The sequence below is a fragment of the Oncorhynchus nerka genome, linkage group LG12 (genome assembly GCF_034236695.1).
Source record: "Oncorhynchus nerka isolate Pitt River linkage group LG12, Oner_Uvic_2.0, whole genome shotgun sequence".
Classification (NCBI taxonomy): domain Eukaryota; kingdom Metazoa; phylum Chordata; class Actinopteri; order Salmoniformes; family Salmonidae; genus Oncorhynchus; species Oncorhynchus nerka.
In genome coordinates this window covers 80,220,233-80,240,090 of record NC_088407.1, presented here as the reverse complement: position 1 = coordinate 80,240,090, position 19,858 = coordinate 80,220,233, and the positions used below count along the sequence as shown (strand labels likewise).

At 41.5% G+C, this 19,858-nt stretch overlaps 1 protein-coding gene across 1 annotated transcript in view; it reads right to left on the bottom strand.

Annotated features, from left to right (window-relative positions):
• The window catches only part of LOC115138846 (dynein axonemal heavy chain 6), a 102,312-nt gene that overhangs the window by 81,603 nt on the left and 851 nt on the right, over positions 1–19,858 (bottom strand). The window contains 21 exon segments of the mRNA XM_065025024.1: positions 641–728; positions 842–916; positions 1,036–1,154; positions 3,514–3,618; positions 4,671–4,842; positions 6,765–6,886; positions 7,575–7,820; positions 8,068–8,258; positions 8,418–8,808; positions 9,024–9,365; positions 9,592–9,939; positions 14,472–14,644; positions 16,182–16,279; positions 16,448–16,493; positions 16,596–16,758; positions 16,920–17,040; positions 17,142–17,392; positions 18,004–18,135; positions 18,214–18,349; positions 18,548–18,610; positions 18,740–18,849. Coding sequence (XP_064881096.1) covers positions 641–728; positions 842–916; positions 1,036–1,154; positions 3,514–3,618; positions 4,671–4,842; positions 6,765–6,886; positions 7,575–7,820; positions 8,068–8,258; positions 8,418–8,808; positions 9,024–9,365; positions 9,592–9,939; positions 14,472–14,644; positions 16,182–16,279; positions 16,448–16,493; positions 16,596–16,758; positions 16,920–17,040; positions 17,142–17,392; positions 18,004–18,135; positions 18,214–18,349; positions 18,548–18,610; positions 18,740–18,849 — 3,492 coding nt within the window.

The window sequence follows — 19,858 nt, the reverse complement described above, 5'->3', positions numbered from 1 at the left end:
AGAAGGTGACAACAGATCTGGGACCAGGCTATAGAAGGAGACAGCAGATCTGGGACCGGCTATAGAAGGAGACAACAGATCTGGGACCGGCTATAGAAGGAGACAACAGATCTGGGACCAGGCTATAGAAGGAGACAACAGATCTGGGACCGGGCTATAGAAGGAGACAACAGATCTGGGACCGGGCTATAGAAGGAGACAACAGATCTGGGAGAAGAAGGAGACAACAGATCTGGGACCGGGCTATAGAAGGAGACAACAGATCTGGGACCAGGCTATAGAAGGAGACAACAGATCTGGGACCAGGCTATAGAAGGAGACAACAGATCTGGGACCAGGCTATAGAAGGAGACAACAGATCTGGGACCAGGCATGTGTTTAGAACACATGTTGGACACAATGTAAGAAGACGGTGTGAAAAGTCTGATGGTCTCACATTTACTTTGGTCTTAGGTTTTCCTTGGCTGTTGATGTAATTTTGACAGGGTAACAGTCACTACATTCATCAGCCTAGTGAACAGGAACTGGAGGACGACGATACACTGTTTAACACATGGTGGGATTTCCCCAATTGTGTAGGTGGATAGTAATAAGTCCTGTCATATTCCTGTTAAATCTATCCATTGCAATGGTCACTTACCACGGTGAGAACGACCTGTCCGGGGTGAGAGAGAACCCATTTCTTAAAGTTCTGAGGATTCCATTCTGACACTCCTATCTTCAAGCGCCTGAAATGATTTGAAACATGATTATTGTATCAGGCTCAAAGTTCCCTTGGATATACTGTATCAACACCTTTTGAACAGGAAAGAAAAAGCTACATGCAAAATGGTTACTGTACCTTTTCACTGTGTTGTACATTGCTGTTTCCACATTTCCCATCCATTGCTCCACTGGCCCACGTATATGAACATTTCTAAAGAATCAAAAGAGAAGAAAGAGTTGTTCTGGGATTCTCGGTAACAGAAAAAAACATGAATTAAGCCTAAATGTAAATGTTTCCATTTGGTTTATTATCATGATTCGACTATTTACTTTGGCATGGTCACAGTTTCACCCTCGGCTGAATGTATGCTTGCCACCACATGGTGAATCCTAGCCTGTTCCTGGATGTTCAGGTGACGGATGTTGCTGAAGCATTTTACAAGATGAGGCTTAAAAGTGTTGTAGAAAATGGATTGAATTAAATTGATTGAATAAACATAAATATTGTTTGAAAGTTGTGAATGAAAATGTCAACATCTTGCACAAGCTTTTACAGCCCAGCTAATCTGTCCATCACCCAGCTCGCTCTCTGTCTAACCGTCTGGTTTCACAGCGCCTCAGAATGGAACTTGAATGAAAGCCTATGGCAGGAAGAAACAACCACTGGGTTTAATTGGCTGATCTCTCAATTCATCACCATCTAGCATAACCCTTATATTAACCTCCCCTACATTGTGGACTTCATAGCGCGAGCAGCTCAAAGATTTAAACAAGGAAGTGAGTTCCCAAAAATCTGTTAAAAATAGTTTTCATGTATACAGTACCAGTCAAAGGTTTGGACACACCTACTCATTCAAGGGTTTTTCTTTATTTTCTTTACTATTTTCTACATTGTAGAATAATAGTGAAGACATCAAAACTATGAAATAATATATGGAATCATGTAGTAACCAAAAAAGTGTTAAACAAATCAAAGTATATTTTAGATTCTTCAAAGTAGCCACCCTTTGCCTTGATGACAGCATTGCACACTCTTGGCATTCTCTCAACCAGCTGTTGAAAAACAAATGATAGTCCCACTAAGCACAAACCAGATGGGATGGAGTATTGCTGCAGAATGCTGTGGTAGCTATGTTGGTTAAGTGTGACAGCAGAATCACTGACAGCGTCACCAGCAAAGCACCCCAACACCATCACACCTCCTCCTCTATGCTTCACGGTGGGAACCACACATTCCGAGATCATCCGTTCACCTATCCTGCCTCTCACAAAGACACGGTGGTTGTAACCAAAAATCGCAAATTTGGACTCATCAGATCAAAGGACCTATTTACACCAGCCTAATGTCCATTGTTCGTGTTTCTTGGCCCAAGCAAGTCTCTTCTTTTTATTGGTGTACTTTAGGAGTGGTTTCTTTGCAGCAATTCGACCATGAAGGCCTGATTCACACAGTCTCCTCTGAACAGTGGATGTTGAGATGTGTCTGCTACTTGAACGCCGTGGAGCTTTTATTTAGACTACAATCTGAGGTGCAGTTAACTCTAATGAACATATCCTCTGCAGCAGAGATAACTCTGGGTCTTCCTTTCCTGTGGCGGTCCTCATGAGAGCCAGTTTCATCATAGCGCTTGATGGTTTTTGCGACTGCACTTGAAGCACCTTTCAAAGTTCTTGAAAATGTCCAGATTTTCTGACATTCATGTCTTGAAGTAATGATGGACTGTCATTTCTCTTTGCTTACTTGAGCTGTTCTTGCCATAATATGGACTTGGTCTTTTACCAAATAGGGCTATCTTCTGTATACCAACCCTACCTTGTCACAACACAACTGATTGGCTCAAACGCATTAAGAAGGAAAGAAATTCCACAAATGAACTTTCAACAAGGCACACCTGTTAATTGAAATGCATTCCAGGTGACTACCTCATGAAGCTGGTTGAGAGAATGCCAAGAGTGTGCAAAGCTGTCATCAAGGCAAAGGGTGGCTACTGTGAAGAATCTAAAATCTAAAATATATTTTGGATTAACACTTTTTTGGTTACTACATGATTCCATATGTGTTATTACATAGTTTTGATGTCTTCACTATTATTCTACGATGTAGAAAATAGTAAAAATCAATAAAAACCCTTGAATGAGTAGGTGTGTCCAAACTTTTGACTGGTACTGTAAGTTTATATGTCCGAACTCAGAATCAATTGGGCTTCCCAAAAATATGATGGTCAATGTGATAGAACGATCTTCACCGTTTTTCAAAGTCCCAGCTAATAGATCTGTGCAGACGTAGGATCTTAATTTGATTACTCTTTTGTACTGAGAATTTTCCACAGCAGGGAATGCGATTTTGTAGTGTATTTGAGGTTTAAACAGGCTTTTAAAGTTTGTAAAATCCACTTAAATATGTCCAATTTCATTTGCCATAACAAAAAATGTATCACCCCTAGAAAAAATGTCCATTAATTACAATCCACATAATAATTCATTATTTTCCTGTTGTAGCAAACTGGCTCAAATTAAAATCCTACATCTGTAGCAGGCTCGCTCCATCTCCCGCCTCGATTTTAAACACACCCCATTCAAGTCCCACTTTGAAGCACTGTTACCAGTCTCTATATGCGGTAGTAATTGAGCCTGGAGACGAGGTTACAGCTCAGCTAGACCCTACAGACAGGAAATTAAGTGCATTGTGCTTTTGAGAGTCTGCTGTATAAAAGTGAAATATTAACTTCCAGCTGCTGCTTATGTTATTTTCTTTTTAAAGAGAGTAATTTCTTCTTGGATGGTTAGCCAACACTATGAGATTGGAACCTGAATGGCGTTGGGATTTTTGCTCTGTGACAGAACATCCAGCAGTTCCTCATTGCTGAGGAAGTAGAATCTTGCGAAAACTGATCTTTTGGATTCAAAATAATCCTGCAGAAAACGAAACAAACAGTCAAGTATTGAAATAAACAGCAACTCTGAAAGTAACTAGGATAACATAAATGTTGTGCAAATGAAAATGTCAAAGGTTTTACAGCCCAGCTAGACCCTAAAGACAGGAAATTAAGTGCATTGTCCTTTTGAGAGTCTGCTGTATCATGTGGTATGCTAGCCTGGGTTCCAGTCTGCTGTATCATGTGGTATGCTAGCCTGGGTTCCAGTGTGCTGTATCGTGTGGTATGCTAGCCTGGGTTCCAGTCTGCTGTCTCATGTGGTATGCTAGCCTGGGTTCCAGTCTGCTGTATCATGTGGTATGCTAGCATGGGTTCCAGTCTGCTGTATCATGTGGTATGCTAGCCTGGGTTCCAGTCTTCTGTATCATGTGGTATGCTAGCCTGGGTTCTGGGTTCCAGTCTGCTGTATCATGTGGTATGCTAGCCTGGGTTCCAGTCTGCTGTATCATGTGGTATGCTAGCCTGGGTTCCAGTCTGTTGTATCATGTGGTATGCTAGCCTGGGTTCCAGTCTGCTGTATCATGTGGTATGCTAGCATGGGTTCCAGTCTGCTGTATCATGTGGTATGCTAGCCTGGGTTCCTGTCTGCTGTATCATGTGGTATGCTAGCCTGGGTTCCAGTCTGCTGTATCATGTGGTATGCTAGCCTGGGTTCCAGTCTGCTGTATCATGTGGTATGCTAGCATGGGTGCCAGTTTACAGTATCATTAGGTATGCTAGCCTGGGTCCCAGTCTGCTGTATCATGTGGTATGCTAGCATGGGTGCCAGTTTACAGTATCATTAGGTATGCTAGCCTGGGTTCCAGTCTGCTGTATCATGTGGTATGCTAGCATGGGTGCCAGTCTACAGTATCATTAGGTATGCTAGCCTGGGTTCCAGTCTGCTGTATATTGTGATATGCTAGCATGGGCTCCAGTTTGTTTCTACTCATTACGGAATTGCCATGTTTGAGATGACAATGAATGACAAGGAGTTGTCAAGATAGCAGAAACATGCTGACACCCAGGCATCCTAACTCCCTCCAGTACCTCCAGACACTTCTGTATTTTTTCCAGGTGGACGTTGCCAGCCTGCAGCATCTCCAGGACCCCAGGGGCGGTAGCTGCTCTCAGGGCATTAGGCCTGTCATCTGTCCTCCTCATGATCTCCTTCCATGATTGATCCACCTGCAGGAACACCTTGGCCTCCGCTGGGAGCTGCCTAATAGGATGAGGTTCATTCATTTCAAGTCAGAAAAGTACATATTTTGGATTCATTCAATAATTTCTTTGGTACTGTGAGTCTTCTTAAAGGCCAAATGCGGTCAAAAACGTGTTTTACATATACACTATTTCCACACTATGAAGTTGGAATAATACTGTGAAATGATGATAATGCCCTGTAAAAACTGCTTGATATGACCGACTGAAATTTCAGCCTGTTTTGGTGGGTTGGAGTTTTTGCCTGACATCACCATGCAGTAAATGAGTTAATAGACCAATAAGAAAGAGTTCCAGTTTCCCCCTCCCCACTCAGACCACTCACAGAAATTGCCCTTTGCTAGGAAGCTATTTTTGTTTATTTTTGACCATTTTAATTGAAAACAATACCAGTAAGGTTTGATTGTTACCCAGAAATGATTAGATACTGAGATAAAAACGGCTCCATTGGACCTTAAACCTACTCCAGGTAGATATCTACTCCATATTATATCAGATGATATGACTACATGTGCAAGGTATGTCTTTAAAGTACTGTCAAAAGAACAATTTCCGAAATCATCAACCAGAAGCCTATGTAATAATTAAAATATACTGAACAAACATATAAACGCAACATGTAAAGTGTTGATCCCATGTTTCATGAGCTGAAATAAATGATCCGTGAAATGTCCATATGCACAAAGAAATTATTGATCTCAAATTTTGTGCAGAAATGTGTTTACATCTCTGTTAGTGAGCATTTCTCCTTTGCCAAGATAATCCATCCACCTGACAGGTGTGGCATAACAACAAGCGGATTAAACAGCATGATCATTACACAGGTGCCCCTTGTGCTGGGGACAATACAAGGCCAATACAAGGCCCGTAAGATGTGCAGTTTTGTCACACAACACAGTGCCACATATGTCTCAAATTCTGAGGGAGCGTGCAATTGGCATGCTGACTGCAGGAATGTCCACCACAGCTGTTGCAAGAGAATGTAATGTTCATTTCTCTACCATAAGCCGCCTCCAACATCGTTTTAGAGAATTTGGCAGTACGTCCAACCGGCTTTACAACCACAGACCACGTGTAATCACGCCAAACCAGGACCTCCACATCCGGCTTCTTCACCTGTAGTATCTCCTGAGGCCAACCACCAGGACAGCTGATGAAACTGAGGAGTATTTCTGGCTATAATAAAACCCTTTTGTGGGGAAAAAATCTGATTGGCTGGGCCAGTGGATGGGCCTATGCCCTCCCAGGCCCAACCATGGCTGCTCCTGTCACGTTCGTTATAAGGATCGGACCAAGGCGCAACGTGGTATACGTACATTCTTATTTATTAAAAGAATGAAACACTGAACAAAATAACGACACTTGACGCTATACGAATAGCGCATACAGGCAACTAAACATAGAACAAGATCCCACAAACACCAAAGGGAAATGGCTACCTAAATATGATCCCCAATCAGAGACAACGATAAACAGCTGCCTCTGATTGGGAACCATATCAGGCCACCATAGACATACAAATCACCTAGACCTACAAAAACCCTAGACATACAAAAATCCCTAGACAATCAAAAACTAGCGTACCCACCCTAGTCACACCCTGACCTAACCAAAATATAAAGAAAACATAGATATCTCAGGTCAGGGCGTGAAAGCGCCCTTGCCCAATCATGTGAAATCCATAGAGTAGGGCCTAATGAATGTATTTATTTATATTTCACTGATTTCTTCATATGAACTGTAACTCAGTAAAATCGTTGAAATTGTTGCATGTTGCGTTTATATTTTTGTTCAGTGTAGATGTATTGTCAGCAGCAGATGAAACACAAGACAATACAATAAACAATACAAACCAAAGTGCCATGACACACACCTCATCCGTTAATACAACACACACAGGTAAAACTACAATAGCTGCCTTGCCTCTGAATCCCTCCAGCAGAGAAGATAGGCTCCAGGTAGAGCCATCTCTTCTGACACATGACCCACTCCTCCAGAGTATGCGAGAACTGGTTCAGCTTCCTCTCCCATTCATCTATCAGATACTAAACAAGAGAGAGATCACATTGTCATCACACACAATAATACTAAGACTGGTACCAGGTCTGTTTGTTCTGTCTTGCCAACTCCTATGGTCATTGTTATGCAGTGTGGCATGACAATGTCCATAGGAGTTGGCAAGACAGAACACACAGTTCTGGGACCAGGCTAACGAATACCACCTTGTCCCCCAACAACTGACAAAACTACAAGATTCAGAGAACTTAACTTATTTCTCTTCTTGAAATAACAGTGATTCCATTATGTACAAATATTATACAGTATTTCTCAAATTCTGCATAAATGGGTTTTATTTATATATTTTGATTGAATCTTTATTTAACCATTATTTAACTAGGCAAGTCAGTTAAGAACAAACTCATATTTACAATGACGGCCTACCCTGGACAAGCCCTAACCCGGACGACCCTGGGCCAATTGTGCGCTGCCCTATGGGACTCCCAATCACAGCCGGTTGTGATACAGCCTGGAATTGAACCAGGTCTGTAGTGACGCCTCTAGCACTGAGATGCAGTGCCTTAGACCGCTGCGTCACTCGGGAGTCCACTCGAGGTTTGAAGCAAAAGACAAATTTATAGAATCTATGATATGAAAAGGGGCTATATTTATTCAAATCATGTTATTTTTAACAAATCATGACGTCTCTCCGGTCACATTTGAATGACACCTGACCTTGATAGGCTCAGCGTAGCGGGATGCCTTGATGCTCATGATAGTGGTCTGACTCTCTTCCAGCTGTGACATGACGTCGTCTGCCGAGGCGATGATTTTCACCGTGGATGCGTCAGACTGATGGGTGATCAGACGGAAGTCTGTGTTCCTCCACAGGTCGATCACTTTGTACAGGATGCTCTCTAAAGTGGCCTCATTGGTGGCAGTAGTGGAGATGTCCCCTATCGAACCACTTTGCTGAAGAATCTGCATACATGTCACAGAGGGAAATTTAGAATTTAATTTTACGATCAGATTATAGCAATTTAGTAAATGCTCTTATCCAGAGTCACTTACAAATAGTGGATTCAACTAAAGTAGGTAAAAAAAAACATATCATGATTGCAATGTTAGAACTTAGAAATGGCCCTGAATGTGATTTCAGACATTTTTTCCAGAAATTCTTAGAAAAGCAAGGTAGATATTTTATTGCTACCATCTAAAGATGCCTTACCTTTATGTCTAATAGGTTTCCAAGGGTGAAGTTATCCTCTTTGGTGAAGAATTGTCCGATATAGCTCTGGATGTCTTCCCAGTGTCTCTGACGGAGATAAGGGTTCCTGAGAGCCAGGACGATGGGCAGACAAAGCTTGAAGTCCATCACCTTCTGCTTCAGAATGGGAACTATGTTGTTTTCAGGTAAACCTGAATGACAAAGAAAACAACGTGTATTAGTTGTTTCACATATATTAATTCCTTTACATTCAACCCATCATTTAACACAGCAACACTTGTGATAACATGGAACCACCTGACATGGTGATGAATCCCAACAATAATGATCCTAAAATATCACTCAGAGACCTTTCTCTAACATGTAGATGGTCTGTGTAAAGCGGCTGACATCATTTTGCAGATCGTCCACATTGAGCAGCTGGAAGGTGGTGGTTCTCCAACGGCTGTACTGTTTATCCCATTCCTTCTGCATCCCCCAGAGCATCTTCCTCAGGGTCAGGGCATAGTCCACCTCAGACAGCTCTGCCTCCACTTCGGCAGCGTTAGAACCACGGCCCTGCTTCATGCGGACCACAGTGGAGATCTTCTTCATAGAAAAAGAGTTTCTCAGGAGCTCTCCGTAGCTAGTGTAGCTGTATGCCTTATTGGAGTAGATGGCCACCTCCTCCGAGAGAGCCTGGAGGATCTCATTGGCCACTTTGGGAGACGTATAGGAGCAAAGCAGGATGGGATTGTTCACCTGGAAAATAAGAGATTTGTGACATCTTTAAGCCTGGTCCTACATCTGTTGTCCGGCCATCGGCAGTATGAACAGGTGTGAGACCAGGCTAGGCAGCTTTGTCAGAAAGAGGAAATCATAGATACACACATGTTAAAACACAATCAAGAATAATGACTCTTATTGAGCATTAAGGAGGGAGAAAAGCACAACAACTGCTGAAAGATCAACCGTACCTTCATTTTAACCAGAACAAGCTCATATCTGAGTTGATTTAAGTGTTTGCCCAGATCAACGCTGAACTTGAAGATGTTGTCATCCCTCTTGGTTTCACAGATCATGACAGTGGATTTGAGATGCTGAAAGCTGGGGACGAGGTGCTGGTACAAAGCCAGCTCCTCAGGAGAGATAGTGATCTGGTACTCTTTAGCCATACTATAGAGCTGGATGAGGAACTGATACTGTCTTTCCAGAGTTGGAATCTGCACAGATATCCGACTCAGGAAGGTCAGATGCTCAACAAACTCTTCCACTGTAAAAATGTCTTTATCCAGCTTTTTAAGAGCTCCTCTGATCACCTGATTGAACAGATTGAGAGAGGAAAGTATAACCGAAAAGTAGTACCGGTCAAAGCACTCCTCAACGCAATTACAATAACTTCAAAATATGAATAGCCTGAACATGAATTATGCATGAAGTCTAAAGTTTACTTCATGACTGTAGGTATGAGTATCTGGTATTTAGACGCGCTTAAATAACAACACTAACAAAAACTATGGTATACTAATGTGCTATTTAACAAACCTCCATCAGTTCCAGATTCTTCTTCTTTACAATGGAGGGGAGCATGGAGTGAATGGTAAAGATGAGAGCCTCTGGGTAGGGCAGGCAGTTTGACTGGTACTGGTGACACCTGACCAGGATCATGTTGACACGGGTCTCAGTCTCTATCCTTTTCATCAGCCTGATGCTCTCTGTGTGCACCGCCAAGATGGCCTTGATATCCTGGGGAGACCATTTCTCCCCGGCCAAGAACCCATCCATGTCAGTCAACATGGCTGTCTCCACCATATCACAGAACTTCTCTAGCCTCTGACAGTGCTTCTCCACTCCCTGCATCCCTCGCTGGACGATACTGAGGATGTCCGACAGCTGGAAATCATCAAACACATCAGATGTGTATCACCTGTATCAAGGTCTATGTCATATGTCAACAAACCATATTTAGAATATAGAAAAACATGTCAAACTAGTAATAGGTAAGTGACAAACAATTACACTTCTATGGAAAATACTTCTTCAAAAAGTATCTCAATTAATCCCACAGTGACCTCCACAGTGACCCTCCACAGTGACCTCCACAGTGACCCTCCCTCCCCCAGCACTTTTTATTTTAAATGATACAATGACTATGAAGTAAAAGCCAAAGACTTGTGAGTAAATTACAAAGGGTCAAAGATCATACCCCCCAAAAATGCAAACCTCCCCTGTTATTGTAATAGTGATAGGTTAGCATATCTTGGGGCTATGATATTTGGCCTGTAACTTTCTTACTTATCATTCATTATTCACGATTCATTCAGGACTATCCGTAATCATGGTAGCATCCACGTTAATGTAGAAGTATTAACTCCAAAATTACACAATAAAATATTACCATTCATTTCTATCGGGCACAAAATAATCTGAAACACAACCAAAACAAACAGCAAATGCATCCAACAAGTTGTACTTGTAGCCATTGCGTAGGAATATGGGACCAAAGACTATTGAGAGCATTTTGACTGGCTGCATCACCACTTGGTAAAGCAGCCCCAAGGCACCTGACTGTAAGGCTCTCCAGAGAATGGTGAGTACGGCCCAGTACATCACTGGGGCAGAGCTCCCTGCCATCCAGGACCTCTGTGTCAGAGGAACTTTATTTTATTTAATTTATTTAACTAGGCAAGTCAGTTAAGAACAAATTCTTATTTACAATGGCCGGCCTACCACGGACGATGCTGGGCCAATAGTGCGCCGCCAGTTGTGATACAGCTTGGAATCAAACCAAGGTCTGTAATGACGCCTCTAGCACTGAGATGCAGTGCCTTAGACCACTGCGCCAGTCAGGAGCCCAACAAATTGTCAAAGACTCCAGTCACTCAAGCCAAACTGTTCTCTCTGCTACCACACCACAAGCGGTACCAGTGCACCAAGTGGGGAACCAACAGGACCCTGAACAGCTTCCACCCCCAAGCCATAAGACTTCTAAACCAGGCTGCTAAATAGTTCATCAAATGGTTACCGGGACAACCTGCATTGACACTTTTTTGAACAAACTCTCTTTGAACAAACACTGACTCTATATACACACACACACTGGTCTCTACCCAAACACTCGCACATACTTACACGCTGACATCCCAACACACACATACACACTACTGTACATATATCCACACACACATAACATGCGTAAACATGCTTACTGACACTCACCATATACACTGCTGCTACAGCTCAATCTATTATCTATCCTGTTGCCTAGCCACTTTATCCCTACCTACCTACAGTATACAGTGCATTCGGAAAGTATTCAGACCCCTTGACTTTTTGCACATTTTCTTACTTATTCTAAAATCGATTACATAGATTTTTTCCCCCTCATCAATCTACACACAATAAAACATAATGACAAAGCAAAAACAGGTTTTTATAATACTTTTTTGCAAATTTATTGCAAATAAAAAAAATGAAATATCACATTTACATACTGCAAGTGTTCAGAGCACCTTTGGCAGCAATTACAGCCTCATGTCTTTTTGGGTATGACGCTACAAGCTTGGCACACCTGTATTTGTGGAGTTTCTTCCATTCTTCTCTGAAGATCCTCTCAAGCTCTGTCAGGTTGGATGGGGAGCATCGCTGAACAGCTATTTTCAGGTCTCTCCGGAGATGTTCAATCGGGTTCAAGTCCGGGCTCTGGCTGGACCACTCAAGGACATTCAGAGACTTGTCCCGAAGCCACTTCCTCGTTGTCTTGGCTGTGTGCTTAGGGTCATTGTCCTGCTGGAAGGTGAACCTTCGCCCCAGTCTGAGGTCCTGAGGGCTCTGGAGCAGGTTTTCATCAAGAATCTTTCTGTACTTCATTGTTTATTTTTCCCTCGATACTGACTAGTCTCCCAGTCCCTGCCGCTGAAAAACATCCCCACAGCATGATGCTGCCACCGCCATGTTTCACCATAGGGATGGTGCCAGCTTTACTCCAGACGTGACACTTGGCATTCAAGCCAAAGAGTTTCATCTTTGATTTTATCAGACCAGAGAATCTTGTTTTTCATGGTCTGAGTGTCCTTTAGGTGCCTTTTGGCAAATTCCAAGCAGGCTGTCATGTGCGTTTTACTGAGGAGTGGCTTCCGTCAGGCCACACTAACATAAAGGCCTGATTGGTGGAGTGCTGCAGAGATGGTTGTCCTTCTAGAAGGTTCTCCCATCTCCACAGAGGAACTCTGGAGCTCTGTCAGTGTGACCATCGGGTCCTTGGTCACCTCCCTGACCAAAACGCTTCTCCCCCGATTGCTCAGTTTGGCATGGGAGGCCAGCTCTAGGAAGAGTCTTGTTAGTTCCAAACTTGCCATATTGCACGCAGGATGCATGTTTTGTATTTTTTGTATTCTGTACAGGTTTCCTTCTCTTCACTCTGTCAATTAGGTTGGTATTATGGAGTAACTACAATGTTATTGTCCATCCTCAGTTTTCTCCTATCACAGCCATTAAACTCTGTAACTATTTTAAAGTCACCATTGGCCTGAGCGGTTTCCTTCCTCTCCGACAACTGAGTTAGGAAGGACGCCTGTATCTTAGTAGTGATTGATAGTATTAGTATTGATACACCATCCAAAGTGTAATTAATAACTTCCCCATGCTCATAGGGACATTTAATGTCTGCTTTTTTTGGTCCATCTACCAATCGATGCCCTTCTTTGCGAGGCATTAGAAAACCTCCCTGGTCTTTGTGGTTGAATCTGTGTTTGAAATTCACTGCTCGACAGAAAATTGTATGTGTGGGGTACAGAGATGAGGTATGCAATTTATTATGTCATGTTAAGCACATTTTTAATCCTGAATTTAGTTAAGCTTTCCATAACTAATGGTTTGAATACTTACTGACTCAAGACATTTCAGCTTTTCTTTTTTAATTCATTTGTAAAAATGTCAAAAAATATAATTCTACTTTTTTTAAATTATTATAATTTGTGACCTTTATTTAACTAGGCAAGTCAGTTAAGAACACATTCTTATTTTCAATGACAACCTAAGAACTATCTGCCTTGTTCAGGGGCAGAATGACAGATTTTCACCTTGTCAGCTCTGGGATTCGATCTTGCAACCTCTCGGTTGGTTACTAATCCAATTGTCACGCCCTGACCTTAGAGCCTTTTTATGTGTCTATTTGGTTTGGTCAGGGTGTGATTTGGGGTGGGCATTCTATGTTTTGTTATCTATGATTTTTGTATTTCTATGTTTTGGCCAGGTATGGTTCTCAATCAGGGACAGCTGTCTATCGTTGTCTCTGATTGGGAACCATACTTAGGTAGCCAGTTTTCCCTCCTTTCTTTGTGGGAAGTTGACTTTGTTTAGGGCACATAACCTTTAGCTTCACGGTTTGATTTTTGTAGTGTTTATTGTGTTGTTCGGTGTCATTTTCCAAATAAAGACAAAATGGACTCTCACGACGCTGCACCTTGGTCCTCTTCTTTTAACGGCCGTGACACCAATGCTCTAACCACTAGGCTACCTGCCGCCCCAACTTTGACATGATGGGGTGTTGTATCTAGGCCGGTTACACAAAGTCTAAATATTATCCATTTTAAATTCAGGGTGTAACTCAACAAGAATTTGGAAAAAGTCAAGGGGTGTGAATACTTTCTGGAGGCACTATAAGTAAGCATTTCACTGTAAGTCTACACCTGTTATTTATAAAATATGTGACAAATACATTTTGATTTCATATGTTGTGTGGTCCTCCCACTAAAACTCGGGAAAACATACAGTTTATTAGGCTACAGATGAAATAAGTTATGATGAACATCACAGGGTGGTGAAAGTTGATGAGCTTCATGCTGCTTTCCAATAAATATAGTCTTATTCTGATCGATGCTTGGCTGCCGTTTGACAAATAGAGCGCATTCCAAGACCAGAGTGGGCACTTTTGCTATATAACGCAACAGTTTTTGTGTCAAAAACTATCAGTAACATTGAAAACGCCATGGAAATCCATTTAACATCTATTTTTTATTCAGTACATGGGAATTTAACAGCAAGTGTTATTTTTTATGTGTATTATGTAATCACGCACAGCTTTTTATCCGCAACAAGTCAATTTGATGGAAACACATCTCTGGTGGGAAAATGTGCAAATTGTTTTTATGCAGATGATGTCTTTTGGAATGAAAATCTGTTGCCAATTGGATGGAAACCTAACTGTGAAATGTGGTTGTCGTACCTAGCTACCTTAAATCCACTAACTGTGTAAGTCTCACTGGATAAGAGCATCTGCTAAGAGCATGTAACGGAGAACAGCTCCGACGTGTATAACACATGATTAGATGATGCTGGTGTGATAGTGTGACATGCCATACAGGTGACATGTGTACGTGTGAGATGCGTATACGTGTCACTGTGAGTGCTGCATAGTTACGTACATCAGACTGGAAAGCGGGATCTGTCCCCAGTAACAGCTCCAGCTCAGGCCATGTTCGGAGATGTTGGTCTCTTTCCTTCTCCAGCTCCTCGTCAACAGACAGTTTCAGGTCAAACACAGGGGGCGAGTGCAAGTCCAGGAGGTTAGGGTCTTGGTTGAAGGATGTCTGTTTGGCTGAGTGAAATCAATGTAATTAATATATAGGGCAAATGTGTAACTGTAAAACAGTTAGAGATAATTGTTACAATCCAGTGCTTATTACATTTCTGTAGATGACTAATTATTCATGGATGTGTCGCAAATGGCACCTTATTCCCTATACCCAGTCAAAAGTTTGGACACACCTACTCATTCAACGGTTTACTGTATTTGTACTATTTTCTACGTTGTAGAACAATAGCAAAGCCATCAAAACTATGAAATAACACATATGGAATCATGGTGTCACCAAAAAAAAGTGTTAAACCAATTTTATATTTGAGATTCTTCAAAGTAGCCACCCTTTGCGTTGACAGCTTTGCACACTCTTGGCATTCTCTTAACCAGCTTCAGCTGGAATGCTTTTCCAACAGTCTTGAAGGAGTTCCCACATATGCTGAGCACTTGTTGGCTGCTTTTCCTTCACTCTGCGGTACAACTCATCCCAAACCAACACAATTGGGTTGAGGTTTGGTGATTGTGGAGGCCAGGTCATCTGGTGCATCACTCCATCACTCTCCTTCTTGGTCAAATAGCCCTTACACAGCCTGGAGCAGAGATAACTCTGGGTCTTCCTTTCCTGTGGTGGCCCTCATGAGAGAGAGTTTCATCATGGTTTTTGCAACTGCACTTGAAGGAACTTTCAAAGTTATTGACATTTTCCAGATTGACTGACCTTCATGCCTTAAAGTAATGATGGACTGTCATTTGTCTTTTCTTATTTGAGCTGTTATTGCCATAATATTGACTTGGCCTTTTACCAAATAGGGCTATCTTCTGTATACCACCCCTCCTGTACCTTGTCACAACACAACTGATTGGCTCAAACGCAATAAATTCCACAAATTAAATGTTTAACAAGGCATTAACTGTTCAATGAAATGCATTCCTGGTAACTACCTCATGAAGCTGGTTGAGAGAATGCCAAGAGTGTGCAAAACTGTCATCAAGGCAAAGGGTGGCTACTTTGAAGAATCTCAAATATAAAATATATTTTGATGTGTTGAACACATTTTTGGTGACTACACTTTTCATAGTTTTGATATCTTCACTATTATTCTGCAATGTAGAAAATAGTACAAATTAAGAAAAACCCTTGAATGAGTAGGTGTATCCAAACTTTGACTGGTACTGTATGTAATTAAGGTGTTTCGTTTTTTTATAACTTTGCAGAAAAAAAAAAAAAAAACAGTTTTCACTTTGTCCTTATGGGGGTATCGTGATGTCATTATGGGGTATTGTGATGTCATTATGGGGTATTTTGTGTAGATTGATGAGTAAAAAAAAGCATGTTAAAATAAGGCTGTAACATAACAAAATGTGGAAAAAGTCAAGGGGTCTGAATACTTTCCGAAGGCACTGTATGCTGCATGTAGGGAATAGTGTGCCATCTGGGACACAGTCCATTACCGTCTAGCAAAGCTCTGCACTTTAAAACAGCATAATACTTATGAACCTACAGTATTTACAAAACAACAAGGCTGTGAATTTAAATCTTTGGAGAATGTCTTACCAATGACTTGTTCAAATCCTTGTAGCACCTGTTGAATGTGCAGTGTGAAGTCATCAAGACAGGGATAGATGGTTAGCTTCACTCGTTTGCTGGGCGAACTAGGAGAAGGAAAACAACAGCATTTGTGTAATATAATCACTTCACTGACTGAGCTGACTGACAGATTAGCAGAAAAACACTAGCTGATGTTTGTGAAATTCATACATTTTCCTAATAGAGGAACATGGAGCGATACCATTTATTGTAATATATAAGTGAAGTCATACCGCCATGGAGTCTCCTCACGGGAAACCTCTTTATCCTTCTCTGTATCTAGGTTGAGAAAACACTAAGCTTCAGCAGACATTTAAGTTGAACACCTTAGTTCATAATATCTATTTTAGTTTTTTTTTTTTTACTATAAATCAGATTCACCTTTTGTGTCGACTTCAGAGTGGAGCTCTGTTGTGGCTGTCCCTTTGGCTGAGACATCATCTGTCATTGGCTGGTTCACAGGTGTGACTGTAAGCAGGACGTTCACTTCAAATACAGCCTGGATCTCTTCTTTAGGCTCTTCCCTTTTAAAATCTGGTAGCATCTAGAAATGTAATCTCAGTTAACCCAGAACTAAAGTTTGTCCACGAGAGATTACTAGAAAATGTGATACTACAAGTTAATTTAGTATTACAAGTGACGCATTGTTTAGTGATGTTTACATGTTTCTGACCACGTTGGCACAATAGATAAAAGCTGATCTACCTTGTTAACAAGCTGTGGTTGGCCTTGGCTGTGTGAAGAAAGTCTATGCGCCGCATTACGACCAGTTGGCTCTTTGATAATATTTATGTAAGGTCCACTTGCATCCATCCTTGCCATTTTTCTAGGCAGTACACAGGCAAATATTTCAACATCGCAAGCATGCTAATTAAACTCATTGACAAATGCCATAACCTTACTATATTTCCATTAAAAAACACTTACTTTGTCTTTTGTCTTCTCTCTTTCACTCCATTAGTGTTAGAGGACTCTCGGAGGAACAACAGAAGGAGTTGAACTGCAGATCTGATCAAGACACAGAGCATCTCTTCAAACATTCTGTCTATCAGGTTGAGGAAGTGGCTGAAGCGACACAAGAGGATCCGCCACTCAGCCACCTCAGCATATAGCGGCCTGTTGGTCGACTGAGAGGACAGGGGGAGGAACAGTCTCTCTGCACCGTGGACCTCTGCTGCCTGACAAGACAAAAGACAGTACAATGATATATTGAATATATCTTATTCAATATAAAATGTCTCAGAGTGCTGATCTGGGATTAGTTTAGCCTTTTAGATCATATTGACTATTATAAACTGGGTGGTTCAAGCCCTGAATGCTGATTGGCTGACAGCCGTGGTATTTCAGACCGTATACCATGGGTATGACAAAACATTCATTTTTACTGCTCTAATTAAGTTGGTAACCAGTTTATAATAGCAATAAGGCACCTTGGAATTTGTGGTATATTGCCAATATACCACGGCTAAGGGCTGTATTCAGGCACTCCGCATTGCATTGTGCATAAGAACAGCCTTTACAACTTGGTATATTGGCCATATACCACACCCACTCTTGCCTTATTGCGTAAAATATTCCATGGATCTGATCCTATATCAACACTCCGCCTCTGAGGTTCTTTATGAATTAGGGCTCAGCTCTGTTTGTGTTGTCATGCCGACACCTATGGTTGTTGTCATGCCAAACATCAAAACCAGGGTAGATCAGCAGAGGATAGTGACAGAGATGTTTTTTCAGGACTCTTAAATGACATGTCCTCGTAACAATCTAAAGGACTAATAGAGTGTACCTTCAGACAAGCTGCGCGAATCAAAGTGGCAACTTTGTGGTGAAGGCAGTGAAGTTGTCTCAGTGCTACAGCACATTGTTGGGTCTGGGCCTCACAGAAGCCTATCAAGGAGTATGTGGTGGATTTATCCAACTAGGTAGAATAAACAAAACCATGTTATTAGAAAGGAGTTGAAAACAAGATAGTTATCCAAAAAAAACATGGCCTTACCTTTGTTAAAACAATGGCACCGTCAGAATCCCCATATCTTGTCTTGTCACTGGCCATCTCAAAAAGTCCTTTGATTTCAACCAGACATCTCAAGAAGATGTCATCAGTAAAAAAAAGACCTTTGGATAATATTTCCCTAAAAAAAAAAAAAAAGATGACAAAAAATATAATTCAAAAGCTCTTAAGTTCTATTTGGAATGTATTTAATAGTATGGAGACAAAGAAATGCAGAACAAGAAGAACAAGAAGAAGACAAGGCAACAATGGCCTTCCTGAGACTTATTATAAGACAAATGAATTATCATGTGGCACGTAATATTTGATCAACACTCACTTAGCTTTTTTGGTCTTTGAGTGGCATACTGTGACCTTCCAGATTGTAAATGCCTTCCAAATTCTACAGAGAGCAAAAAGTTCATAGTAAAACTGGATTACAGTATTTTACGGTATTACATCACATACTTTCCACATACACATATCAGATACACACTTTTCATCATCCTTCTATAAGAACGACCATACAAACCTGAATTTTGCAAACAATGGCAACTTGAAGATTTTGAAAAACAGTTCTCTTTCAGAAAGCCAGTCTATTACAGACATGATTTCACCACTTCTGTCCTCCAAAACAGACACCTATAAAATAAAACTGAGTGAAGTGGACTCTTTGGGATGGTTTCCTGGACACATATTAAGCCTAGTCTTGGACTAAAATTAAAAACACGTTGAAGAATCTCCATTGAACATGCCAGGGCTCATATCCCCAAAAAACTATCAGAGTAGGAGAGCTGATCTAGGATCAGTTTCACTGTTTAGATTATAATTCATAGGATTAGATGGATAGATCCTAGATCTGCACTCTTGCTTTGAGATGCTTTGTGGATACAGGCCCAGGACTAGGCTTTACTTGTGTTCTGGGAAACCTGCCCATAAAATAGGAGTAAATTGTGAGTGCATCCCAAATAGCAACAAAAGCCATATATAGTACACTACTTGTGTCCCTTGTCAAAAAGTGTGCACTATACAGAGAATAGCAATCTATGGGTGCGTTCGTAAATTCAATCTGGAGTGCCAGAGTGCGCTCTGTGCATTCGTAAATTCAACCTGGGGTGCCAGAGTGCGTTCATAAATTCAGAGCGTTGTCAGATTGTCCATTCGTAAATTCAGAGCGTTGTCAGATTGTCCATTCGTAAATTCAGAGCGTTTCGTTCTCCGATCGTTCAGAGCGCACACTGGAAGCTCTGGCGGAGGAGTAGGGTTCTGTCCTCACAAGAGCAGTCAAGCACCTAAGCTAACTGGCTAACGTTGGCTAGCAACTTCCAGACACAAATGAGAGAAAAATCTCACTCTAACCATTTTACTCGCCCTAGCAGACCTGATTAGGGTGTTTTCATGTTATCTAGAGGGTTGGTGACGGTAACCGTGCTGCTGGCATCATTTTATTTACACTTTTTTGCCGACGTTTACTGACACCGGCCATATTCAACGGGTGTTGAGCATTCGTAAATTCATCAGTTATTCTGCGCTCTGGCATACTCAGAAGAGAGTGCTCTGAAATCGGAGTAGATAGCCAGAGTGAATTTACTAACGTAGCCTATGTATTTTCACCAACGTTTAACAGTTCAACCGTGAACTAGTTGAACTG